The following is a 24,576-nucleotide window of genomic DNA, read 5'->3' as shown; positions in this document are numbered from 1 at the left end:
CACGTGATGCGTCTAATAAAGCCAAGCAGGTGATAGATGAGGAAAGACGTAATAAAAGACGACAAAATATAAGCAGCTTGTGCCCAAAATTTTAATTTATTTTTAAAAAGGAGCAGATGTTTCGGACCTTTATTTCTTTTTTTTTCGTTCTTTTCATTCATTGTTGCTTCTTCGTTTTTTTTTGTGTTTTCGTATTTGAATAAAAAAAAGTGCGGCAGCTGATATCTGACAGCTTTGAAAGATTTTTGAAGAAGGATTTGACGAGAAATTGCGCTATTTTGGAAGGTTTTTGGTCTTTGCGTCGTTTTTGAAAGATTTTTTAGTCGAAAATTTAAAGAATTTGCACAAAAATTGAATTTTTTGAATAAAATTTAAAAAAAAAAATCTGATGTAAAGATTTCAACTAAAAGTTTTTTTAAAGTCGATTTTGGTAATTTTTGAGATTTAATTTTTAATTCATAAAATTTTTTGAGTCTTAAAAAAGTCTTTTGGAGTCACAAATATTTTGTTAAAAAATTGAAAACATTTTTGACAATTTTTTTTTTTCTTTTAAATTTTGAATTTTTTTTCTTGCCCAAACACGAATTTTTAGTTCTTAAATTTATTTTTTTTTTGTAAAAAAAATGTTTTGGAAGATTAATTTTTCTCAAAAAATTACCCTTAATTTTGGTCAATAATTTCATAAAAAGCTTTTTGAAAAATTAAAAAGTCAAATATTTGGTCTGCTTTGTTTGATTCTCATTTTTTGAGAAATATTTTTTTTCAGGTCATTTTTTCATAAAAATTTTTTAAAACTAATTAAATTAAATAATTTAAAGTCATAAAAATTTTAAATTAATTCAAAAATTTTTAAAAAATATTTAAGTTGATGACTTTCTCTAGAATTATAGGCAAAATTTGACAAAATGTCTAAAATTAAATAAAATTTCTAAAAAAAAATTATTTATCATCAATCTTGGGTCATGAAATGCACTTTAACCATCAATTCCTTTCTCCAACTTCCCAAAATATTTTCTGAAGCCTAATTTGAAACATCTTTAAAAAGCAATAATTAATACTTACCTTTGCCCATACATACTTTAACCGTATTAAATCTGCAGCTTCAGGTGCTCACAACTCACATCTGTAACAAAAGGCGAATAAAAAATTAAAAAAACTTGAAAAAAATATTTTTTTTTGTGTAAAAACAATTTTTTGTTTTGATAAAAATTTTAAAATAAAATTCTAAGAAGTAGTTTTCATTGACTAACCCTGAGTGATAGAATTTTTGTGATCTTACGAAAAAACTTTTGTACACTGAAAGCCTCTGCACTCTCGCAACACAGGCAAGCCAATGCACGAACTCTGAAAAGTAGTTGAAAAAAATAAAAAAAAAATGCATGAAAAATGTTACTTTTTAAATTTAAAGGTGTTTAAAAAGGAAAATTTTTTAGGAAATATTTTAAAATTTTATTTTTGTTTATTTTTTATGATTTTTTTTTTAAATTAAAAGGATTCTGAGGATTTTTTTGTTTTCCTAGCAGAAAAATGTCAATAAAGCTAAAAATTAACTACAAATCTTGATTTTTTTTCACATTTTTTGTGTTTTTCCGGTGTGTTAGTTTACCTCTCTCTCGAATTTCGTCACAATTTTTTACATTCGTTCTTGGATGAAAGGATGTGCAAGTGCGTGATTTAAAGAAATTCGTTTTGCTGGATCAAGAGCGAAAATTTTGTCGAGTAAATCTCGTAGTTGAATGACTTTTTTCACTTGTTCTTCCGGCAAATTTTGTTGGGCGATCAGTTCCGTGTGCAAATCACGTGTTGGCTTCACAACGGACATGACAACGACTTTTTCCTGCATAAAAAATGATTTTTATCAAGTTTTTTTGGATTTTTGACAAAAACTTACCCTTTCCGTGATACGATCGATTTCATGAGACAAGAAATTGTAACTTGAGTCAAAGTGTTGTTCACGGAATTGTCCCTTTCGGATGACTTTGTTCGGGATTTTGCCCTTTAAATCCATGAAACACTTCAACATTTGGTTATTCGACTTGCCACTGAACAAAATTTTGCCCGTATACAGTTCGTAGATCGTGCATCCAGCACTCCACATGTCAATTCCCGCATCGTAAGCCAAGCCAAGAATAATTTCCGGCGCACGGTAGAAACGGGAAACGAGATATGGAGTGATGTCGTTGTCCGTGATCTTCGAAGCTGACCCGAAATCGCACAATTTCAGCACTAAATGTGTCTCGTTGACGAGAATATTGTCAGGTTTGATATCCGCATGCAAAATTCCGCACTTTTTAAGCAACTTCAGAGCCAATAAAAGTTGTTGCGTATAACTCCGGACAGCTTTTATGTGCAAACCCACATTTTTTCCGTATTTTTTTAATACTTCGCGTAAATTCATCGATAGCGGTTCCATTACCATGCACAAATGTTGCTTGTGAAAAAAGTGTCGGTAGAGTCGCATGCAGTGATATTTGTCATCGGGATCGCTGTCGTTGAGTTTTTTCAGGATTTCCAGCTCACGTAAGCCCGTTTTGTGCATTATCTCGTGGTTACGGATGATTTTGATGGCAACATTAGTTCCGCCTCGTGCCTGATCTTTTGCCCGAATGACATTACTGAAGACGCCTTGACCCGTGTAACCGGCAACGAGATATCGATTATCGAGCGTTTCGCCGATACGAACGCGGTAATAGCCTTCGGCGTCGTCCCAATTGTCTGTGAGGGCGGGATTATCGGCTCCTTGCTTGTTGGCGGAGATTGTAGCGGGAGACTGAAAAATAAAAAAAATATTTTATTTAAAAAATTCGAAAAATAAAGGATTTTACCGCAATTCAAAATTTTTTGTTCAAAAATTTAAAAAAAATTAAATTGTTTTTTACAAATTTTTGGAAAAATAATTTTTTTACAAATTATTTAAAAAATTTGAAAAATCTTGAAAATTTTCGATGAATTTTTTAAATAAAATAGGAAAATTCATCGAAAAATATAATTTTTTAAAAATAATTTTGTGTAAAAGTTAAAATTTTTACAATTTTTTAAAGAAATTTTAAAATTTTTTTCAAAAATTTCAAAAAATCATAATTTCTTTAAATTATTTTTTGAAAATTTTTTGTAAAACTCGAAAAATCATATAAAATTCTTTTGATAATTTAAAAGCAAATTAATAATTTTTTGATGAATTTTTCGAAAAATTAGCTAAAAATTAACTTTTTCGTAATGAAATTTGAAATGCGATGAAAAAAATTATTTTTTTTTTTTGAGTTTTGGAGACAGTTACTATCCAACTCACATCGAAATTCGTTTCCTCGTCTTGTTCCGCGAACATGTCCCATTCTTGTTTCTTCGTGGCTTTCTCTTTTTCCTTCGCACCCGCCTCTTCTTCGGCATTTTTGTTCGGAATTGGAGGCGTCAGCGATGGTTCCTCCGCTTTTTTGTTGTCTTTCAATGGAGGTGTGAGCGTTCCCGCGACATTTTTGAAAGGACGATCGATTTTTTTCTGCTCCGGCGTTCGTGAAACCAACACGACATCATCATCCGTATTGTTGTTTGTCGTTCTGCCGGGACTTGTTGAAGCCATTGTCACATTTGTGTTGCTATCTTCATTGACAGCCAACTTTTTCAGCAACTCTTCGCGCTGTTTTCGTCTTCTTTCGATAATTTGTTCCTCATCTTCCTCCTCGTCGTTCAAATCAATGTCGTTCGTTTCACTTTCGCTGCTCGATTCTTTCGCCGCTTTCAGACCTTCGCTCAACGAATCTTTAAATTTATCTTCTTCCTTTTTATTTGACGTCGGTTTTCGGCGAGAATCGTAGTCCCGACGTGAATCGTAGCGATTTCGGGATCGGGAACGCTGTTCACGTCGTCGATTATCTGGCGCCGGAGAATATCTTCGATTATCGCGACGATCAAAATCGCGTCGATCTCGATCACGACGCGAGCGATCCGGGCTGCGGTATCTATTTCGATCGATATCTCGTCGTTCAGCACTTCGATCTTTGTCGCGATTGATGGCACGACGTAAATCCTCTTTGTTGCGATTTTGTTCGGTGTGACGCCCACGTTCCATGGAACGATCACGTCGCGAAGGACGTTCAACGCGATCGCGACTTGTGCTGCGATATCGTTGCGATGTAGGTCTCGAACGTTGCTGATAGACGGGCGACGGAGATTTGTGTCGTCGACGCTTTTTCTGTCGCTCCTCGGCATGGGCAGATGGTGCTGATGCTTTTTCGCCGCCGCTAGAATCATCCAAAAAGATAACATCATTATCGACTTTTCCCCGTGAGCTAGAAAGGTTATTTGAGTGTGATGTTTTCTTACTAACATCGTGCTCAGTATCTGATTCCAGATAGCCGAGACGTGCCTGTAACAGAGCTTTTTGCTTCATCAGGTCTTCCAAGTCGATTTCCTCGTCGGCATCTATGACATTGACATCGGGGGTCGCGCAATCTTCCACAGCCCTTCGAAAAAAATTATTAAAAAATTATTTTTTTGATTAAAAACTCACAAAAAATACTTACTCGTCACTTTCCGACTCTGACGAGACGATTGTCATAGATGGCCCAGCATTCGGATCCAAGGTAGCTGTGATTATTTGTACTAAACGATTGGGATCTGTCGGGATTTTGCTCCCATTTTCCTTTTTACTCTCATTTTCCTTCATGATATTGGTGAATTTTGAGTTTATTGATCCCGTTTCCGACGTTTTGCGAGACTTTGGAGCTGCTACAACTTCTTCATCATCACTACTTTTGCTTCTGCTGTGTTTCTTCTTGTGCTTTTTATGCTTTTTCTCCGACTTTTTCGCCTTTTTGTGATGTTTCTTGTGTTTCTTGCTACTTCCGTTCGACAAACTGTAGCTTTTGGGCGGAGTTTTGCCAGATTGCGGGTCACTTTCGTCAGCGGAAATCTCAAATCTGCAAAAGAAAAACAAAACGATTGGAGACGTGCTTGCGAAAAAGTCACTTTTGCACACTTACTCTTCATCCATTCCTGCAAATTTCGATCCAAATTTATTTTTTGATGTTCTGTCTTGATTATTTTCTGGTTTTTTCAACAATTTTCGGGGTAATTCGAGGAAAATGCAAGAAAAAATCAAATTTCCGTGCCTTTTTTGAAGGTTTTGATGGCCCAAGTTGCATTTGGAATTGAAATTGTTCGCTGGGTGTCAATCCCAGTCGCTAATTTAATTTGTAAAAATCATCAAGCACTTAAATTCCCTCTAAAAAAATATAAAAATCACGTAAAAAAATAAAAATTTTGCGAAAATCGTTGGAACAGAAGCTGTTCTTAAGGTAAGTCATGTTAGTTTTTTCCGCGAGATGTTAGTTTTGCCGGCAAACTCACCTGAAAATTCGCGTACCTGTCGTCCATATTGGCTGTGCTCCGAATCAAGGGAATTCAACCAATCAAAAGTTTTCTCTCAGAAAATTTTTTCGTTTTTTACGTCGTTTTTCCTCATTTTCAAGGAAATTTTTAAGAAATTCTTTGAAATTTTCAACATTTTCTGTGAGAAATCGTTCGAATTTTACATTTTTCTTGTCTTTTGGTAACCGTTGCTCCATGTGGCCTTGAAGAATGAAAGTTTCCGTTCGTGTATGTAGCGTATAAGACGCCGCTCAATAATTATTTTTTTTTAATTACAGGCATTAAACTGACTCACAAAGAAGACTCCGACAAGATGAAACAGCAAAGATATCGCGAATGGGATCTCGACTGCAAAGTTTACGTCGGCAATTTGAACTCATCGGCCTCCAAGTACGAAATTGAAAGCGCTTTTGCCAAATACGGACCTTTGAGAAATGTCTGGGTCGCTCGTAATCCGCCAGGCTTTGCATTTGTCGAGTTTGAAGACAAACGGGATGCTGAGGATTCGGTACGAGGATTAGATGGAACGTAAGTTTTGAGCATTTTTCAACTTTTAAAGACGATTTTTAATGAGATTATGACTTTAGACGTTGCTGCGGAACACGAATCCGTGTGGAAATGTCATCGGGACGTACGCGTCGTGATCGTCGAGGAGGCGGCGGCTCTCGCAGTGATCGTGGCAGCAGATCTGATCGGTACAGGTACATTTTGATTACTATTTCACACACACTTGCATCTCATATTTTATCTGTCGAACGCAATTCCGGGTCTTTTATGACTTTTTGAGGATGATCCGTGGCAAAAATGTCGCAGATGAGCCTGAAAAAGTTCAAAAAGTCGCTTAATTGTGAACGTTTAAAAGCTTTATGTACATAAAAATCATTCGTTTGTGGATTGGTGGTACAAAAATAACGTAAAATAGAGCACTCTCCTGTCTTTATTGCTCCGTCAAGTACTGTATATGTTTGAAATTTATGATTTTTTTGCAAAAAAAAAAAAAAAAATAGTAAAATGACAAATTTTGATTCAATTTTAAATTTTGTATGAAACAAATTTTCCAGGATTTCCATTCAACACCAACTACATCATCAACCACACTCTACTCTTCGCCCTTACTGCTTCTTCTACACCACCAACAACAAAACTAGAATTATTGCTTCTACTAAAAAAATCACCATCAATTACAAATTCTTGCGTCAGTTTATCGAAAAATGTCGTTCTGCGCTCTTCTGCTGGACATCTTCGTCGCCCATCCTACTACCAACTTGAGAACTCTTCTAAATAAAACAGGACAGACTTGTACTTTTCTGACTTTTCGACAACGTCACGCCACGCGACTCCTCTCGACTCGTGTCAGGGATAATTTTCGGCGCACACGCATCAAAGCAACGGCTGCAACTTCGTCGTCGTCAACGCGCTCGATCAACAGTCTCCTCCAAAAAAAAATAGTCTTCCCATCAATCAAATCACACCCACACCCTTCGAGATCAAAAAAAAAATGTAGAAAAAATTTTTTTAGAAAATTTATCAATCAACCAATTTACACCACCAAAAATCCTTCACCAACCTGCTTCTTCAATGTTTCTGACAAAAAAAAATCGTCGTTTGCATCGTCGGCACGTCGGTCGTCGATCACAAACACACGCAACTAGCATCCGCATCGACTCTCCTCTGAAAAATCTTGCTGCTGCCAAACACTGACCAAAATGTGTGATCAATGAGCAAAAGCAGAGCAATTGGGGCTGTTAGTTGTGTTTCCCAACTCAATACCACAAATGAAAAAAAAAATCAATCCAATATCAAAAAAATCGTTCAAAATCGCAAAAAAAAACACAAAAATCGCACGAAAAGCATTTGTGATAGGTAGATCATGTAAAAATATTAAATTTATTATTTTTTAATTTAATTTTTTCTTTCTTTTTTAATCCTAACAAAAAAATCGTTTCTCAAAAAAATTTTCTGAAAAACAAAAACTAATAAAATTTTCAATTTTTTCTCGTCATTTAGGTCCCGTTCACCGAAACGATCTCGCACCCCAAAGAGATCCCGTTCCCGAAGCCCCCGCGATTACCGTGACGACTACGAGAAGGAATCCTCGAGACGCTCTCCGCGCGAATACCGACGAGAATATCGTCGCAGCAGTCGATCCGATTCACGTGACAGACGCTAAACAAAAAAAAAATGGCATCGAAATGTGTTCCAGTTAAAAAAAAAATCAACGTATCCCTTTATAAGATAACTTTTTATTAAGTAATCACAAATAATTAACTCACTTTCTCACACATACAAAAAAAAAATATCAATTAACAATCACGTTGATCCCGTGTAGTGTCAACTCAACGTTAGAGATTAAGATCCCTTTTTTGTCTTCTTTAAGATTTTTCTTTATCAGATTATTCCGCGAAATATTGAAAAAACTAGCAGTACTTAGCAGCTTTTATTATGAGTTTCAATTTATTTCTATCAGAAACCAAACAAAAAAAAATTGTAAAATTTACATTTCAATATTTATATTTTTTAATTCATTTAATATTTCCTTTCATGAAATTATATGAATGTATCTTAGGTTTTAAGTTCAAAATGTTATAATAAAAATAAACATAATAAAATCCATTAAATTGTCTCATGCATTTAATTAATTTTTTTCTCAAATTTAATTTTAAAAATCATTTAAAAAATGATTCAAAATCAAGAAAGCATTTTTAAAATAATTTTAATTAATTAAATAATTTTTAATTAAGAAAGCATTTTCTCCTATTTGAGTGATTTTTGGAAATTCTCAGAAAACTTCAAAAAATATGTTTGAATTTTAGTATATTTTTGACCTAAGTTTTTATAAACTGATAAAAAATATTAAATATCAGGTCTAAAGTTTGATATTTTCTTTCTTTTTCAATGTTTTTTTTCGTATTTTATGGAATTCAAAAAAACCTACATTTTTTAATATTTATTTTTAGGCCGCTCCAAATGAAACTCAATAGTTTTGTCCAAAATTTTTGAAATAAATGGGGGGGGGCAAAAAAAAATTAAAAATTTTGAAATACTTTTTTTCATATAAAATGCCAAATTTTTTATAAATATTTGATCGTTAATCAATATTTCGTTCTTTTGTGTTTTTTACATTGATATTTGTGTATTGAAAATTGATTTAAAAACATTTTAACTAAAATATGAATATCATAAAAAAACTGTCAAAATTTTTTTTAAAACAAAAATTCTATAATTTTCATGAAAATTATTTTTAAAGAAAATTTTATGTCGAAATACATTTTTGAATACAAAAATTACTAAAAATTGAAGAATTTTTTTGAAAATTTCTTGAAAAATTATGAAAATACTCCAAAAATCGGTAATTTTTGATGAAATTTTACCTTTTTTTTATTTTGCCCAATTGGATTTTCGAATTTAAAATGGGGCATCGGATAAAACTCTTGAGTTTCATTTGGAGCGGCCTTATAAGAAGTTTTTATATTTATAGATAAATATTTATTTATTTATATTTTTGTAGTTAAATTTTATTCAATTTTTTTTTATTTTTCAATTTTTTTTTAGAATAAAAAAATAAAGTAATAATAATTTAAAATTTTTAATTATTTCTTAATTTCAGAATTTTTTTTCTACTACTCAAAAAATTTTTTTTATTTATTTTTTAAGAAATTTTAAAAATAAAAATAGAAAATAAAAAAAAGTTTTGAAACACTTTTTCATACAAAATGAAAAAATTTAAACAATTTTTGGTCATTAAAGAATAATTTAGTTGTTTTTATGGTATTTAAGTGAAGATTTGGTACTTTAAAATTAATCTCTTAAATATTTCAAGGTAATAATTTAAACAAAAAATTTCAAAAAATAACTATCAAAAAATTTGAAAAATTATTTTTTTTAAAAAATATTTTTTAGTATGAATTTTTCATGTTAAATTTCGTTTTTCAATACAAAAATTATTGAAAATTCGAAAATATTTAAAAAATTTTTTGAAAATTCCTTTAAAAAATAAGGGAAAAGACCAAAAAATGGTTAATTTTGATGAAATTTTTAACCTTTTTTTTTGTCCCATTGGATTTTCGGCATTTTGGGGCAGGGGACAAAAAAATAGAAAAAAAGTTGGAGCGGCCTTATTCAAAAAAAAAAAAAAAACACAAAAATATTTAATTTTTAAAGTTAAATTTTTCTTAAAAATCAAATCTTAAAAAAACTCATCTTTTGTATCAGACTAAGTCGAATTTAGATAATTTTTTAAAAATTTCAACTAACTTTTGAAGAAAATTGAAACAATTTGTTTTAAATTCTTTAATTTGGAAGTTTATTTAGTAAATATTTAGTTATTTAGTTGTATTATTTGTTCTAAAGGGCTTACAAACTACTTTTTACACTGGATGATCTGTAACTGGATGAATTTCGAATACAAAATAATGAGTGAATCTTCGCGAAGGAAAGACATTTTAATACTACAAAAGGCAGAAAAATCAAAGCTTCTCATAACAAAATGGAATCCTTATTGATGCGTTCGTGACTTTTTGAGAGTTTCAAGACTGTCAGACGCGTGACTAGGCTCTTCGATGCGTCGCTTCAGGATAATTGTGGCTTGGCGTGGTTTGATATTGCCCGTGCGACGCGGAGATTCGGGTGACGTTGCTAAATTCGATGCATTGGCAAGTTGGCGCTCTGCCTTCAACTGGATAATTGTCGCCGACATTTCGCGATTCTTCACTTCGTACTCCTCGAGACGCTTTTTCAAGTCGTTCACGGTCGATTTGAGATTCGATACTTCGAGAGAGTAACTTTTCATCTCAAGCATGTGCTTCGTTTGAATTTGGACCATGGCACGTGCCTTGCGGAGAGCGATTTTGTAGCTATTTTGGAGTTTCACGACGGCATTTCGGGTACTTTGAGCCACATTGCATCCGACATGATCTTCGCATGCGGGTGACGAACGTGTCGATGTGTTGCTGGTTGTCGATGTGTCTTGTACTCCGATGAGTTTTTCGCTCACACTACGATCAAAACTGTACGACGAGCTGAAGGAACGATCTCGAATGGGCGTCGATATGTTCGATTGGTTCAAATATCGCTTTTTCAGGACGGGAGCGATTTCGTCGTCAAAGTGATCTGTCGCCATGGATGAAATGTCACGTAACTCTTGCAAGACTTCGTGGGCGCGCAATGTCGTTTTGGTTTGTGACGTTTGTTCGACGACCCGCAAAATGTTGAGAACCTCGTCAATGACGCGACCCGGAATGAAACAACACAAATCCAGGTCCATGTATTTGGTGTAGGTCATGGAAAGCATGCTAATCCGTGTCTCGATGCACGTCATGATGTCCGAATGTTTGCTCAGCGGATGATTTCGACGTTCGCTCTCACGTCGCGGCAATTGCGCTTTGATCGCTTTCATGTTCGCCGCGTGTCGCTTGATCATCATGTGAAAGCCGCGATTCAAAATTCCCTGATTTAACTCGTTGATCCGCTTACATATCTAAAAAAAAATCAATTTTTAATTTAAATTTTTCTGCATATTGATGGTCCTTGACCCCTTTGATGCGAAAAACCAAAAAAAAAATTAAATTAATGAATTTCACTTACAATTCGCTTCTTTGCAATCTCATCGTACGTGAGAAAGCTAAAAATATGTTCCAGACACAAGTCGGGAAGGTCCAGCAAATGCACCATTGCGACAAAGGCAGAAGTCGTCTATTGTTTTGTCTCGCACTCTCTCCTTGCAATTTGACACGAAATTTGTCAAAAATTGTTACTTCCGCTGAAAAATACGCGTATTTTCACTCGGAATATTGCAGCAAGAATAAACAATTGCACGAGACACGAGAGATTAATTGGTTTTGGTATTTTTACTACACTCGTCGCCAGTCACAATTTGCTTTGTTTTGGTTCCAGCACGAGTTCCATGGCAGTTCTACACGGTACGACACTCTTTTTCCGAATGCGACGCCATCTTTGTTTTCTAGAAAACACCTTCGATAGGGTTGCCAGTTTTACAAAATGAAGGGGGAGAGGATAAAATCGAAATTGGGGAGGGAGTCTGAACAAAAATTTTTGGAAATTTATTTTCAAGGCAATTTTTTAAACAGTTTTTGACCGAAGGGAATTTTTTTTTAAATTTATTTCCGAAGTAATATTTTTTTTGGTATTTGTCAAAACTAAATTTTAAACATTTAAAAAAAAAATTAAAATTTTTGAAAAATTTAAAAAGTTATTTTTTTAAAAAAAAATTGTAAAGAAAAATCTGTATAAAATACACAAGGAAAAGTATTAAGTCAGCAAACAAATATTAAAATAAACATTTTAAAATTTATTACTTTTATAAAACATTTTAATTTGGTCACGTGACAAAAAAATTTTTCATTTAAATAAATTTCAATAGAAAATTTTTTTAGCCAGTTCAGGCTAATTTTATAATTTTTCAATAAAAAAAGTACAAAAATATGTAAAAATTTTACTTTTTTACTTAACATTTTTATTTTACCCCCTAATTTTTTTTTAAAGAAAATCGGAGGGGGTGACATAAAGTAAAATAATTATAATTCTTTAAATTTCTTATAAATTTTCATTATACGTGAAAATGAAGAAAATAAGACTCGCAAAGCACTTTTTGAAGTAAAAAATTCAAAAAGTTGCAAAACCAAAAAATTATCAAAAAAAAATCTGGAAGTAGTAAGCTTAAAAGTGAACATTTGGTAACCCTAACAGTAAAGAGCAGCAAATTTCAAAATTACAAATCATCGAAAATCAGCAATTTTGGGTGTTTCTCAAAAGGTAAATTTATTCCCCAATAAAAGTTAAGACCCCAAATCCTCGTTTTCACATCGTACATTCGAGATTTGAGCTAAAACAAGCCAGAAATAACGCACGTCCTGTTTTTATTTTTCCAGAGCTTTGTGTGTGTACACAACAACGACGTAGAAACAACAACAACATCACACAGCAAAAAGAAAAAAATGGAAAATACGGAAGAAATTGTGGAAAAGAAGCTGAACGAGTTGGAAATCGGTGAGACATTTCCGCGTATCAAGCTCACGGACAAATATTTGCCGTACGCCCTGAACCCGTTTTACGTGAAAGGAACGACGACGACACGGAAGCCCAACGATGTGGAAAAGTTATTCGGAACGCACAGCAGCAGCAGCAAAACGATGAGCAGCGAAGAAAGTGATAAAAGCAACAAATGTTGCGGAAAATGCGAAACAAGTGACGTTCCGGGACTCGTCAGGAACACCTTCAAGTCGAAACACAAAAAGAAGGAACGCAAGTCGTTCATTCGCGAGCCACGTCTCAAGCTAATTGGGCGGTGTGTGCATCAATGTGCCCTAAATTCGATGAAAACCCGGAGTTTTAGCGAATCGGAGATTGCAAGACGATCGGAAATTGATCTTTCGACGGAGCTTGAGTCGCATTTGAGTCTTCAGACATCACTTGAGAACACAAAAGGCACCACTTTTGGCGACAAACAACAAAATCTCTCGGATTTCCGGACGATCATCGAACAGTGTTCCAATATCTCGCTCACGGAAGGCACCGCGTCAAAGGACCCCAAACTCGATTACAGCCAAAAAAGCTTCAAAACGTTGCGAAATCACGCCCCGCATGCGAGATTCCGCTCGAAAACGCCTCCTGCAGTGTCTGTGGCATCGACTTCGGGCGCAGCAAACTCGTCGTCGTCTTCGTCGTGCTCGCAACAGGCACGCATGCAATGTGATGTTACAATAAACGAAATCGCCAGTTACTTCGAACTGCTTTATATCCCCAAAAAGATGAGCAGTATGGCCGAAAGCATGTACATTTAAGAATTATTGCGAGATTTTTTTCGTTTTAAGTCGTGAGTTAAATATTTCTAGTGATCAAAATAGTCAAATATCGTTATTTTTTGTCAAAATTCGTTATAAACAGAAAAAAATCATTCAGGTCTTGAAAAATGTATTTCGATCAACAAAAACAAAAGGCGTTCAGTATTTTGTCTATAAATAAAAAATCTCAAGGTCGTTCGTAAGTAAATAAATTTAAATTACGTTTACGTGTGAATGAAAGGAAAACGCGTTTACAAACATTTTTTTCTAAACTACTTGTAACGTATATTTGGTTCATCGTCAAGGAGGATGAAATAAAGAAAGAATTTTATTGTAAATTTCGTTTTTTTCCCTTACCTTGAAGCAAGTTTCAATGAAAATCACGTAAAATTCCCAAAAATTCAACTTTTTTCGCATGTAAAAACCAGTTTTTGTCCAAATTAGAGTCTATCACCGTTCCATTTTATTGCGTACGTATCAAAAATATCAACATTTCCGTCCTTAATTGACCTTAAAATCTAATAAATGCACATTTTATGGCAGAATGTTGGTTGCAACATCGAAAATTTTACATGCGGAAGACACCGAATTTCGTGTCGGCGCCGCAATTGTTCATCGCAGCCTGTAAACTGAGGCCTAAAACACGTCGCGTGTCAACTGGATCAATTATTCCGTCGTCCCATAAGCGAGCGGTGCTGTAATAGGGAGATGCTTCTTGCTCAAAACGTTCAACGATCGGTTGACGGATCTTGTTTCGAAGTTCTTCGGTAAATTCCTTGCCTTTGCGTTTGTATTGCTCTTCTGTTACTTGAGCAAGGACGTTTGCAGCTTGAGATCCGCCTGAAAAAATATAATAATTTTAAATAATTTAAATAAAATAATTTTAAAAGTTAATTTTTAATAATTTGAAAAAATTATAATTTTTTTTTAAATTCTGAAAAAATTCTTAAAATTTTTAAAAATTTGAAAAAATTATTCTTTAAATTTAAAAAAAAATAATTTTTTTCAAAATTTTTAAAAATTAATTTTTTTTCAAAATTTTAAAAAATTAGAATTTTTCCAGAATTAAAAAAAAATTATAATTTTTTCAAAATTTTTAAAAATTAAATTATGAAAATTTTTTTAAATTATGAATGAAAATTTTTACCCATAACGCTGATTCTGGAATTAGGCCACATGTACAAAAATCGCGGAGAATAAGCTCTTCCGCACATTCCGTAATTTCCTGCGCCATATGAGCCTCCCACGATAAGTGTCAGTTTTGGAACATTAGCAGTTGCGACCGCTGTCACCATTTTCGCGCCGTTTTTAGCAATTCCGCCAGCTTCTGCATCTCGTCCTACCATGAAACCCGTGATATTTTGCAAGAAAATTAGAGGAATTTTCTTTTGAGCGCATAATTGGATGAAATGAGCGCCTTTCAAAGCACTTTCTGAAAACAAAACTCCATTGTTTCCGACTATTCCTACTAAATTTCCGTATAATCTGAAATATTTCATTAAAAATTTAATTTTTTTCACAGATTTTTGGGATTTTCTTACTTTGCGTAACCACAAACGAGCGTCTCTCCATACATCTTTTTGAATTCGGTGAATTTACTGCCATCGAAGACCCGAGCGATCACTTCCCGCACGTCATATGGTCGCGTCAAGTTCGATCCAACAATGCCATAGAGCTCTCGGGGATCATAAATGGGCGATTCAACGACTTTTGAGTGTTGATTTCCGTAAAAACCGATTGCTGTGTTGCTTGTGAGACTTAAATCTTCGTTATAATTGTTTGTCTTTGGATTGTTCAAGTTACTGACGATTTGTCGTGCCAAATATAGCGCATGTTCGTCATCGACGGCATAATGATCTGTCACTCCCGACGTTTTGCAATGCAAATCTGCGCCTCCCAAGTCTTCGGCAGACACTTCTTCGCCCGTAGCTGCTTTCACGAGAGGAGGCCCCGCAAGGAAAATCGTTCCTTGGCGTTTCACGATGATGCTTTCGTCAGCCATTGCAGGTACATAAGCTCCTCCAGCAGTGCAACTTCCCATTACGACGGCGATTTGGGAGATGCCTTCAGCTGACATGTTCGCTTGATTGTAAAAAATCCTTCCAAAATGCTCCTTATCGGGAAAAACTTCGGCTTGACGTGGTAAATTTGCGCCGCCCGAATCGACCAAATAGATGCAAGGCAATCGATTTTCACGAGCAACTTCTTGAGCTCGAAGATGTTTCTTCACCGTGATCGGGTAATAAGTTCCTCCCTTGACGGTTGCGTCATTTGCAACGATAACGCATTCCATGCCAGAAACTCTTCCAATGCCCGTTACCAAACCACCCGAGTTAACAACTTCATTTCCGTACAATTCGTGACCCGCAAGCGGTGAAAGCTCTAAAAACGACGAGTCTTTGTCGAGTAATTTGTCGATACGTTCGCGGGCGAGGAGTTTTCCCTTCGAAGTGTGACGTTTGATGGCTTCGGGACCTCCGCCTTGTAACACTTCTTTGGTCACATTTCGCAAATTGGCGACGAGATTTGACATTTGCTCATAATTTTCCTGCAAAAAATGAGGGAAATTTTTAAAAGGTCAAAAAATCACGAGAAATCATGAAGTTACTTTGTATTCGTCAGAGTTCTTATCAATCGTCGTAGCAACAACACTCGGCGAATGCACATGCCTCATGAATTGCTGGCTGAGTCTCAGCGATTTTCGGAATGACAGTCGACTTAACATGATTGGAATGAGAAAAATTCGTTTAAAGTGCAGGAAATTTCAAAAATTAAAACCAAAAAGGACGAAAAATTAACGAAAAAATAAAAAGTTATGAGAGACGATGAATTTTTCGTCTGCGATATTTGTTTACGTGTTAATGTTGACGTTTAAAAAAGTTGAAGCTTTTGACATTGATCAGCAATTTTAGTGAATTTGATTTAATGGTTAACACTGAAGAACAAATTTTAATTTTTTTGAGCTTAAAAATTTAAATTTTTCTTTAAGTGAAATTTTTATTGAGCAAGTAAGTATTACTTAAGTTGTTTTCTTCATATGCTTTTGAAGTTTTAATGATTTTTTTTTTAATTTTTAGGCTTGACTTACCAATCTTAAAATATAATAGCTTTAAGCCTTTTTAGTTATTTTCTATGATATTGTTATAAAATTAGATATTGTTATTAAAATTTTGAGTTATAAAATGATTAAAAATGATAAATTAGAGCTCTCTGACAAATTTTTATCCATTTGGAGCAAGATTTGACAAAAAAAGCTTTGACACAGTTTTTGACACAGTTTTTTTGCTCTTGATTTAGTTTTTAAAACAAAACTATGTCAAAGAAAAAAATTTTTTTCAGTTTCAATTTTTTGGCAGTTTTGAGTTATAAAATGATTAAAAATGATAAATTAGAGCTCTCTGACAAATTGTAATCCATTTGGAGCAAGATTTGACAAAAAAAGCTTTGACACAGTTTTTGACACAGTTTTTTTGCTCTTGATTTAGTTTTTTAAAATAAAACTATGTCAAAGAAAAAATTTTTTTTCAGTTTCAATTTTTTGGCAGTTTTGAGTTATAAAATGATTAAAAATGATAAATTAGAGCTCTCTGACAAATTTTTATCCATTTGGAGCAAGATTTGACAAAAATTTGGAGCTTTGAAAAGCTTTGACACAGTTTTTGACACAGTTTTTTTGCTCTTGATTTAGTTTTTAAAACAAAACTATGTCAAAGAAAAATTTTTTTTTTCAGTTTCAATTTTTTGGCAGTTTTGAGTTATAAAATGATTAAAAATGATAAATTAGAGCTCTCTGACAAATTTTTATCCATTTGGAGCAAGATTTGACAAAAAAAGCTTTGACACAGTTTTTGACACAGTTTTTTTGCTCTTGATTTAGTTTTTAAAACAAAACTATGTCAAAGAAAAAATTTTTTTCAGTTTCAATTTTTTGGCAGTTTTGAGTTATAAAATGATTAAAAATGATAAATTAGAGCTCTCTGACAAATTTTTATCCATTTGGAGCAAGATTTGACAAAAAAAGCTTTGACACAGTTTTTGACACAGTTTTTTTGCTCTTGATTTAGTTTTTAAAACAAAACTATGTCAAAGAAAAAATTTTTTTTCAGTTTCAATTTTTTGGCAGTTTTGAGTTATAAAATGATTAAAAATGATAAATTAGAGCTCTCTGACAAATTTTTATCCATTTGGAGCAAGATTTGACAAAAAAAGCTTTGACACAGTTTTTGACACAGTTTTTTTGCTCTTGATTTAGTTTTTAAAACAAAACTATGTCAAAGAAAAAATTTTTTTTCAGTTTCAATTTTTTGGCAGTTTTGAGTTATAAAATGATTAAAAATGATAAATTAGAGCTCTCTGACAAATTTTTATCCATTTGGAGCAAGATTTGACAAAAAAAGCTTTGACACAGTTTTTGACACAGTTTTTTTGCTCTTGATTTAGTTTTTAAAACAAAACTATGTCAAAGAAAAAAATTTTTTTCAGTTTCAATTTTTTGGCAGTTTTGAGTTATAAAATGATTAAAAATGATAAATTAGAGCTCTCTGACAAATTTTTATCCATTTGGAGCAAGATTTGACAAAAAAAGCTTTGACACAGTTTTTGACACAGTTTTTTTGCTCTTGATTTAGTTTTTAAAACAAAACTATGTCAAAGAAAAAATTTTTTTTCAGTTTCAATTTTTTGGCAGTTTTGAGTTATAAAATGATTAAAAATGATAAATTAGAGCTCTCTGACAAATTTTTATCCATTTGGAGCAAGATTTGACAAAAAAAGCTTTGACACAGTTTTTGACACAGTTTTTTTGCTCTTGATTTAGTTTTTAAAACAAAACTATGTCAAAGAAAAAATTTTTTTTCAGTTTCAATTTTTTGGCAGTTTTGAGTTATAAAATGATTAAAAATGATAAATTAGAGCTCTCTGACAAATTTTTATCCATTTGGAGCAAGATTTGACAAAAAAAGCTTTGACACAGTTTTTGACACAGTTTTTTTGCTCTTGATTTAGTTTTTAAAACAAAACTATGTCAAAGAAAAAATTTTTTTTCAGTTTCAATTTTTTGGCAGTTTTGAGTTATAAAATGATTAAAAATGATAAATTAGAGCTCTCTGACAAATTTTTATCCATTTTGAGCAAGATTTGACAAAAAAAGCTTTGACACAGTTTTTGACACAGTTTTTTTGCTCTTGATTTAGTTTTTAAAACAAAACTATGTCAAAGAAAAAAATTTTTTTCAGTTTCAATTTTTTGGCAGTTTTGAGTTATAAAATGATTAAAAATGATAAATTAGAGCTCTCTGACAAATTTTTATCCATTTGGAGCAAGATTTGACAAAAAAAGCTTTGACACAGTTTTTGACACAGTTTTTTTGCTCTTGATTTAGTTTTTAAAACAAAACTATGTCAAAGAAAAAAATTTTTTTCAGTTTCAATTTTTTGGCAGTTTTGAGTTATAAAATGATTAAAAATGATAAATTAGAGCTCTCTGACAAATTTTTATCCATTTGGAGCAAGATTTGACAAAAAAAGCTTTGACACAGTTTTTGACACAGTTTTTTTGCTCTTGATTTAGTTTTTAAAACAAAACTATGTCAAAGAAAAAATTTTTTTTCAGTTTCAATTTTTTGGCAGTTTTGAGTTATAAAATGATTAAAAATGATAAATTAGAGCTCTCTGACAAATTTTTATCCATTTGGAGCAAGATTTGACAAAAATAGCTTTGACACAGTTTTTGACACAGTTTTTTTGCTCTTGATTTAGTTTTTAAAACAAAACTATGTCAAAGAAAAAATTTTTTTTTCAGTTTCAATTTTTTGGCAGTTTTGAGTTATAAAATGATTAAAAATGATAAATTAGAGCTCTCTGACAAATTTTTATCCATTTGGAGCAAGATTTGACAAAAAAAGCTTTGACACAGTTTTTGACACAGTTTTTTTGCTCTTGATTTAGTTTTTAAAACAAAACTATGTCAAAGAAAAAATTTTTTTTCAGTTTCAATTTTTTGGCAGTTTTGAGTTATAAAATGATTAAAAATGATAAATTAGAGCTCTCTGACAAATTTTTATCCATTTGGAGCAAGATTTGACAAAAAAAGCTTTGACACAGTTTTTGACACAGTTTTTTTGCTCTTGATTTAGTTTTTAAAACAAAACTATGTCAAAGAAAAAAATTTTTTTCAGTTTCAATTTTTTGGCAGTTTTGAGTTATAAAATGATTAAAAATGATAAATTAGAGCTCTCTGACAAATTTTTATCCATTTGGAGCAAGATTTGACAAAAAAAGCTTTGACACAGTTTTTGACACAGTTTTTTTGCTCTTGATTTAGTTTTTAAAACAAAACTATGTCAAAGAAAAATTTTTTTTTCAGTTTCAATTTTTTGGCAGTTTTGAGTTATAAAATGATTAAAAATGATAAATTAGAGCTCTCTGACAAATTTTTATCCATTTGGAGCAAGATTTGACAAAAAAAGCTTTGACACAGTTTTTGTCACAGTTTTTTTGCTCTTTATTTGGTTTTCAAAACAAAACTATGTCAAAGAAAAAATTTTTTTTTCAGTTTCAATTTTTTTGCAGTTTTGAGTTATAAAATGATTAAAAATGATAAATTAGAGCTCTCTGACAAATTTTTATCCATTTGGAGCAAGATTTGACAAAAAAAGCTTTGACACAGTTTTTGACACAGTTTTTTTGCTCTTGATTTAGTTTTTAAAACAAAACTATGTCAAAGAAAAAATTTTTTTTCAGTTTCAATTTTTTGGCAGTTTTGAGTTATAAAATGATTTAAAATGATAAATTAGAGCCCTCTGACAAATTTTTATCCATTTGGAGCAAGATTTGACAAAAAAAGCTTTGACACAGTTTTTGACACAGTTTTTTTGCTCTTGATTTAGTTTTTTAAAACAAAACTATGTCAAAGAAAAAATTTTTTTTCAGTTTCAATTTTTTGGCAGTTTTGAGTTATAAAATGATTAAAAATGATAAATTAGAGCTCTCTGACAAATTTTTATCCATTTGGAGCAAGATTTGACAAAAAAAGCTTTGACACAGTTTTTGACACAGTTTTTTTGCTCTTGATTTAGTTTTTAAAACAAAACTATGTCAAAGAAAAAAATTTTTTTCAGTTTCAATTTTTTGGCAGTTTTGAGTTATAAAATGATTAAAAATGATAAATTAGAGCTCTCTGACAAATTTTTATCCATTTGGAGCAAGATTTGACAAAAAAAGCTTTGACACAGTTTTTGACACAGTTTTTTTGCTCTTGATTTAGTTTTTAAAACAAAACTATGTCAAAGAAAAAAATTTTTTTCAGTTTCAATTTTTTGGCAGTTTTGAGTTATAAAATGATTAAAAATGATAAATTAGAGCCCTCTGACAAATTTTTATCCATTTGGAGCAAGATTTGACAAAAATGGCTTTGACACAGTTTTTGACACAGTTTTTTTGCTCTTGATTTAGTTTTTAAAACAAAACTATGTCAAAGAAAAAAATTTTTTTCAGTTTCAATTTTTTGGCAGTTTTGAGTTATAAAATGATTAAAAATGATAAATTAGAGCTCTCTGACAAATTTTTATCCATTTGGAGCAAGATTTGACAAAAATGGCTTTGACACAGTTTTTGACACAGTTTTTTTGCTCTTGATTTAGTTTTTAAAACAAAACTATGTCAAAGAAAAAATTTTTTTTTCAGTTTCAATTTTTTGGCAGTTTTGAGTTATAAAATGTTTAAAAATGATAAATTAGAGCTCTCTGACAAATTTTTATCCATTTGGAGCAAGATTTGACAAAAAAAGCTTTGACACAGTTTTTGACACAGTTTTTTTGCTCTTGATTTAGTTTTTAAAACAAAACTATGTCAAAGAAAAAAATTTTTTTCAGTTTCAATTTTTTGGCAGTTTTGAGTTATAAAATGATTAAAAATGATAAATTAGAGCTCTCTGACAAATTTTTATCCATTTGGAGCAAGATTTGACAAAAATAGCTTTGACACAGTTTTTGACACAGTTTTTTTGCTCTTGATTTAGTTTTTAAAACAAAACTATGTCAAAGAAAAATTTTTTTTTCAGTTTTAATTTTTTTGCAGTTTTGAGTTATAAAATGATTAAAAATGATAAATTAGAGCTCTCTGACAAATTTTTATCCATTTGGAGCAAGATTTGACAAAAATAGCTTTGACACAGTTTTTGACACAGTTTTTTTGCTCTTGATTTAGTTTTCAAAACAAAACTATGTCAAAGAAAAAAATTTTTTTCAGTTTCAATTTTTTGGCAGTTTTGAGTTATAAAATGATTAAAAATGATAAATTAGAGCTCTCTGACAAATTTTTATCCATTTGGAGCAAGATTTGACAAAAATAGCTTTGACACAGTTTTTGACACAGTTTTTTTGCTCTTGATTTAGTTTTTAAAACAAAACTATGTCAAAGAAAAAATTTTTTTTCAGTTTCAATTTTTTGGCAGTTTTGAGTTATAAAATGATTAAAAATGATAAATTAGAGCTCTCTGACAAATTTTTATCCATTTGGAGCAAGATTTGACAAAAAAGCTTTGACACAGTTTTTGACACAGTTTTTTTGCTCTTGATTTAGTTTTTAAAACAAAACTATGTCAAAGAAAAAAATTTTTTTCAGTTTCAATTTTTTGGCAGTTTTGAGTTATAAAATGATTAAAAATGATAAATTAGAGCTCTCTGACAAATTTTTATCCATTTGGAGCAAGATTTGACAAAAAACAGCTTTGACACAGTTTTTGACACAGTTTTTTTGCTCTTGATTTAGTTTTTAAAACAAAACTATGTCAAAGAAAATTTTTTTTTTTCAGTTTCAATTTTTTGGCAGTTTTGAGTTATAAAATGATTAAAAATGATAAATTAGAGCTCTCTGACAAATTTTTATCCATTTGGAGCAAGATTTGACAAAAAAAGCTTTGACACAGTTTTTGACACAGTTTTTTTGCTCTTGATTTAGTTTTTAAAACAAAACTATGTCAAAGAAAAAATTTTTTTTCAGTTTCAATTTTTTGGCAGTTTTGAGTTATAAAATGATTAAAAATGATAAATTAGAGCTCTCTGACAAATTTTTATCCATTTGGAGCAAGATTTGACAAAAAAGCTTTGACACAGTTTTTGACACAGTTTTTTTGCTCTTGATTTAGTTTTTAAAACAAAACTATGTCAAAGAAAAAAATTTTTTTCAGTTTCAATTTTTTGGCAGTTTTGAGTTATAAAATGATTAAAAATGATAAATTAGAGCTCTCTGACAAATTTTTATCCATTTGGAGCAAGATTTGACAAAAAAAGCTTTGACACAGTTTTTGACACAGTTTTTGACACAGTTTTTTTGCTCTTGATTTAGTTTTTAAAACAAAACTATGTCAAAGAAAAATTTTTTTTTCAGTTTCAATTTTTTGGCAGTTTTGAGTTATAAAATGATTAAAAATGATAAATTAGAGCTCTCTGACAAATTTTTATCCATTTGGAGCAAGATTTGACAAAAAAAGCTTTGACACAGTTTTTGACACAGTTTTTTTGCTCTTGATTTAGTTTTTAAAACAAAACTATGTCAAAGAAAAATTTTTTTTTCAGTTTCAATTTTTTGGCAGTTTTGAGTTATAAAATGATTAAAAATGATAAATTAGAGCTCTCTGACAAATTTTTATCCATTTGGAGCAAGATTTGACAAAAAAAGCTTTGACACAGTTTTTGACACAGTTTTTTTGCTCTTGATTTAGTTTTTTAAAATAAAACTATGTCAAAGAAAAAATTTTTTTTCAGTTTCAATTTTTTGGCAGTTTTGAGTTATAAAATGATTAAAAATGATAAATTAGAGCTCTCTGACAAATTTTTATCCATTTGGAGCAAGATTTGACAAAAAAAGCTTTGACACAGTTTTTGACACAGTTTTTTTGCTCTTGATTTAGTTTTCAAAACAAAACTATGTCAAAGAAAAAAATTTTTTTCAGTTTCAATTTTTTGGCAGTTTTGAGTTATAAAATGATTAAAAATGATAAATTAGAGCTCTCTGACAAATTTTTATCCATTTGGAGCAAGATTTGACAAAAAAAGCTTTGACACAGTTTTTGACACAGTTTTTTTGCTCTTGATTTAGTTTTTAAAACAAAACTATGTCAAAGAAAAAAATTTTTTTCAGTTTCAATTTTTTGGCAGTTTTGAGTTATAAAATGATTAAAAATGATAAATTAGAGCTCTCTGACAAATTTTTATCCATTTGGAGCAAGATTTGACAAAAATAGCTTTGACACAGTTTTTGACACAGTTTTTTTGCTCTTGATTTAGTTTTTAAAACAAAACTATGTCAAAGAAAAAATTTTTTTTTCAGTTTCAATTTTTTTGCAGTTTTGAGTTATAAAATGATTAAAAATGATAAATTAGAGCTCTCTGACAAATTTTTATCCATTTGGAGCAAGATTTGACAAAAAAAGCTTTGACACAGTTTTTTTGCTCTTGATTTAGTTTTTTAAAATAAAACTATGTCAAAGAAAAAATTTTTTTTCAGTTTCAATTTTTTGGCAGTTTTGAGTTATAAAATGATTAAAAATGATAAATTAGAGCTCTCTGACAAATTTTTATCCATTTGGAGCAAGATTTGACAAAAAAAGCTTTGACACAGTTTTTGACACAGTTTTTTTGCTCTTGATTTAGTTTTTAAAACAAAACTATGTCAAAGAAAAATTTTTTTTTCAGTTTCAATTTTTTGGCAGTTTTGAGTTATAAAATGATTAAAAATGATAAATTAGAGCTCTCTGACAAATTTTTATCCATTTGGAGCAAGATTTGACAAAAATAGCTTTGACACAGTTTTTGACACAGTTTTTTTGCTCTTGATTTAGTTTTTAAAACAAAACTATGTCAAAGAAAAATTTTTTTTTCAGTTTCAATTTTTTTGCAGTTTTGAGTTATAAAATGATTAAAAATGATAAATTAGAGCTCTCTGACAAATTTTTATCCATTTGGAGCAAGATTTGACAAAAAAAGCTTTGACACAGCTTTTTGCTCTTGATTTAGTTTTTTAAAACAAAACTATGTCAAAGAAAAAAATTTTTTTCAGTTTCAATTTTTTGGCAGTTTTGAGTTATAAAATGATTAAAAATGATAAATTAGAGCTCTCTGACAAATTTTTATCCATTTGGAGCAAGATTTGACAAAAAAAAGCTTGATTAAAATGATTAAAAATGATAAATTGGAGCTCTCTGACAAATTTTTATCCATTTGGAGCAAGAGAATGGCTTTGACAAGTTTTCGACACAGTTTTTCAGTTTCAATTTTTTGGCAGTTTTGAGTTATAAAATGATTAAAAATGATAAATTAGAGCCCTCTGACAAATTTCTATCCATTTGGAGCAAGATTTGACAAAAATAGCTTTGACACAGTTTTTGACACAGTTTTTTTGCTCTTGATTTG

General features: G+C 31.1%; 5 protein-coding genes across 10 annotated transcripts; 2 read left to right on the top strand and 3 right to left on the bottom strand.

Moving 5' to 3' along the window:
- Positions 1 to 1,061: 1,061 nt before the first annotated feature.
- Positions 1,062 to 5,187, bottom strand: LOC134829240 (uncharacterized). Of its 2 annotated transcripts, XR_010161909.1 has the most exons (7): positions 4,980 to 5,187; positions 4,521 to 4,916; positions 3,290 to 4,460; positions 1,892 to 2,770; positions 1,607 to 1,837; positions 1,251 to 1,344; positions 1,062 to 1,123 (listed from the first exon to the last, which is right to left on the bottom strand). XR_010161909.1 is itself a non-coding variant. In XM_063842241.1 (6 exons), the coding sequence occupies exons 1-5, from the start codon at positions 4,988 to 4,990 to the stop codon at positions 1,634 to 1,636; spliced, it is 2,661 nt and encodes an 886-aa protein (XP_063698311.1). In that variant the 5' UTR covers positions 4,991 to 5,187; the 3' UTR covers positions 1,184 to 1,344; positions 1,607 to 1,633. The 2 variants fall into 2 exon arrangements, 1 of the variants encoding a protein (XP_063698311.1); XM_063842241.1 differs by lacking the exon at positions 1,062 to 1,123 and having other exon boundaries at positions 1,184 to 1,344.
- On the top strand, positions 5,169 to 7,997 carry LOC134829242 (RNA-binding protein 1-like). Of its 4 annotated transcripts, none has more exons than XM_063842245.1 (4): positions 5,169 to 5,294; positions 5,646 to 5,895; positions 5,955 to 6,062; positions 7,375 to 7,997. In XM_063842245.1, exons 2-4 carry the CDS (start codon positions 5,681 to 5,683, stop codon positions 7,535 to 7,537), a joined length of 486 nt encoding a protein of 161 aa, XP_063698315.1. In that variant the 5' UTR covers positions 5,169 to 5,294; positions 5,646 to 5,680; the 3' UTR covers positions 7,538 to 7,997. The 4 variants fall into 4 exon arrangements, with proteins under 4 accessions (XP_063698315.1, XP_063698314.1, XP_063698313.1 ...); XM_063842244.1 differs by having other exon boundaries at positions 5,955 to 6,068; XM_063842243.1 differs by lacking the exon at positions 7,375 to 7,997 and adding an exon at positions 6,429 to 6,651.
- Positions 7,998 to 9,669: 1,672 nt separating this feature from the next.
- On the bottom strand, positions 9,670 to 11,256 carry LOC134830813 (F-box only protein 28). Its single transcript, XM_063844396.1, has 2 exons — positions 10,951 to 11,256; positions 9,670 to 10,843 (listed from the first exon to the last, which is right to left on the bottom strand). Exons 1-2 carry the CDS (start codon positions 11,035 to 11,037, stop codon positions 9,863 to 9,865), a joined length of 1,068 nt encoding a protein of 355 aa, XP_063700466.1. The 5' UTR covers positions 11,038 to 11,256; the 3' UTR covers positions 9,670 to 9,862.
- Positions 11,257 to 12,054: 798 nt separating this feature from the next.
- LOC134829543 (uncharacterized) lies at positions 12,055 to 13,489 on the top strand. 2 transcript variants are annotated; one of them, XR_010161920.1, is made up of 3 exons: positions 12,055 to 12,138; positions 12,255 to 13,365; positions 13,472 to 13,489. XR_010161920.1 is itself a non-coding variant. In XM_063842645.1 (2 exons), exon 2 carries the CDS (start codon positions 12,321 to 12,323, stop codon positions 13,164 to 13,166), a length of 846 nt encoding a protein of 281 aa, XP_063698715.1. In that variant the 5' UTR covers positions 12,055 to 12,138; positions 12,255 to 12,320; the 3' UTR covers positions 13,167 to 13,485. The 2 variants fall into 2 exon arrangements, 1 of the variants encoding a protein (XP_063698715.1); XM_063842645.1 differs by having other exon boundaries at positions 12,255 to 13,485.
- LOC134829542 (probable methylcrotonoyl-CoA carboxylase beta chain, mitochondrial) lies at positions 13,462 to 16,022 on the bottom strand. Its single transcript, XM_063842644.1, has 4 exons — positions 15,775 to 16,022; positions 14,708 to 15,714; positions 14,314 to 14,651; positions 13,462 to 14,006 (listed from the first exon to the last, which is right to left on the bottom strand). Exons 1-4 carry the CDS (start codon positions 15,889 to 15,891, stop codon positions 13,735 to 13,737), a joined length of 1,734 nt encoding a protein of 577 aa, XP_063698714.1. The 5' UTR covers positions 15,892 to 16,022; the 3' UTR covers positions 13,462 to 13,734.
- Positions 16,023 to 24,576: the final 8,554 nt, after the last annotated feature.

This window comes from Culicoides brevitarsis, chromosome 2 (genome assembly GCF_036172545.1).
Source record: "Culicoides brevitarsis isolate CSIRO-B50_1 chromosome 2, AGI_CSIRO_Cbre_v1, whole genome shotgun sequence".
Lineage (NCBI taxonomy): Eukaryota > Metazoa > Arthropoda > Insecta > Diptera > Ceratopogonidae > Culicoides > Culicoides brevitarsis.
This window is presented reverse-complemented; position numbering and strand designations above follow the sequence as displayed.

Bases quoted from the DNA above. Each gene is read 5' to 3' on its own strand.
- LOC134829240 (XM_063842241.1), bottom strand. The intron at 4,461-4,520 runs GTAAGTATTTTT...TTTTTTTCGAAG, and splicing joins TCAGAGTCGGAAAGTGACGA to GGCTGTGGAAGATTGCGCGA. The intron at 1,838-1,891 runs GTAAGTTTTTGT...TTTTTTATGCAG, and splicing joins TCGATCGTATCACGGAAAGG to GAAAAAGTCGTTGTCATGTC.
- LOC134829242 (XM_063842242.1), top strand. From the start codon at position 5,681: ATGAAACAGCAAAGATATCGCGAATGGGATCTCGACTGCAAAGTTTAC. The intron at 5,896-5,954 runs GTAAGTTTTGAG...TTATGACTTTAG, and splicing joins GTACGAGGATTAGATGGAAC to ACGTTGCTGCGGAACACGAA. The intron at 6,069-6,428 runs GTACATTTTGAT...CAAATTTTCCAG, and splicing joins AGCAGATCTGATCGGTACAG to GATTTCCATTCAACACCAAC.
- LOC134830813 (XM_063844396.1), bottom strand. From the start codon at position 11,037: ATGGTGCATTTGCTGGACCTTCCCGACTTGTGTCTGGAACATATTTTT. The intron at 10,844-10,950 runs GTAAGTGAAATT...ATTTTTTTTTAG, and splicing joins AGATTGCAAAGAAGCGAATT to ATATGTAAGCGGATCAACGA.
- LOC134829543 (XM_063842645.1), top strand. From the start codon at position 12,321: ATGGAAAATACGGAAGAAATTGTGGAAAAGAAGCTGAACGAGTTGGAA.
- LOC134829542 (XM_063842644.1), bottom strand. From the start codon at position 15,891: ATGTTAAGTCGACTGTCATTCCGAAAATCGCTGAGACTCAGCCAGCAA. The intron at 15,715-15,774 runs GTAACTTCATGA...CATTTTTTGCAG, and splicing joins AGAACTCTGACGAATACAAA to GAAAATTATGAGCAAATGTC. The intron at 14,652-14,707 runs GTAAGAAAATCC...GAAATATTTCAG, and splicing joins CTCGTTTGTGGTTACGCAAA to ATTATACGGAAATTTAGTAG.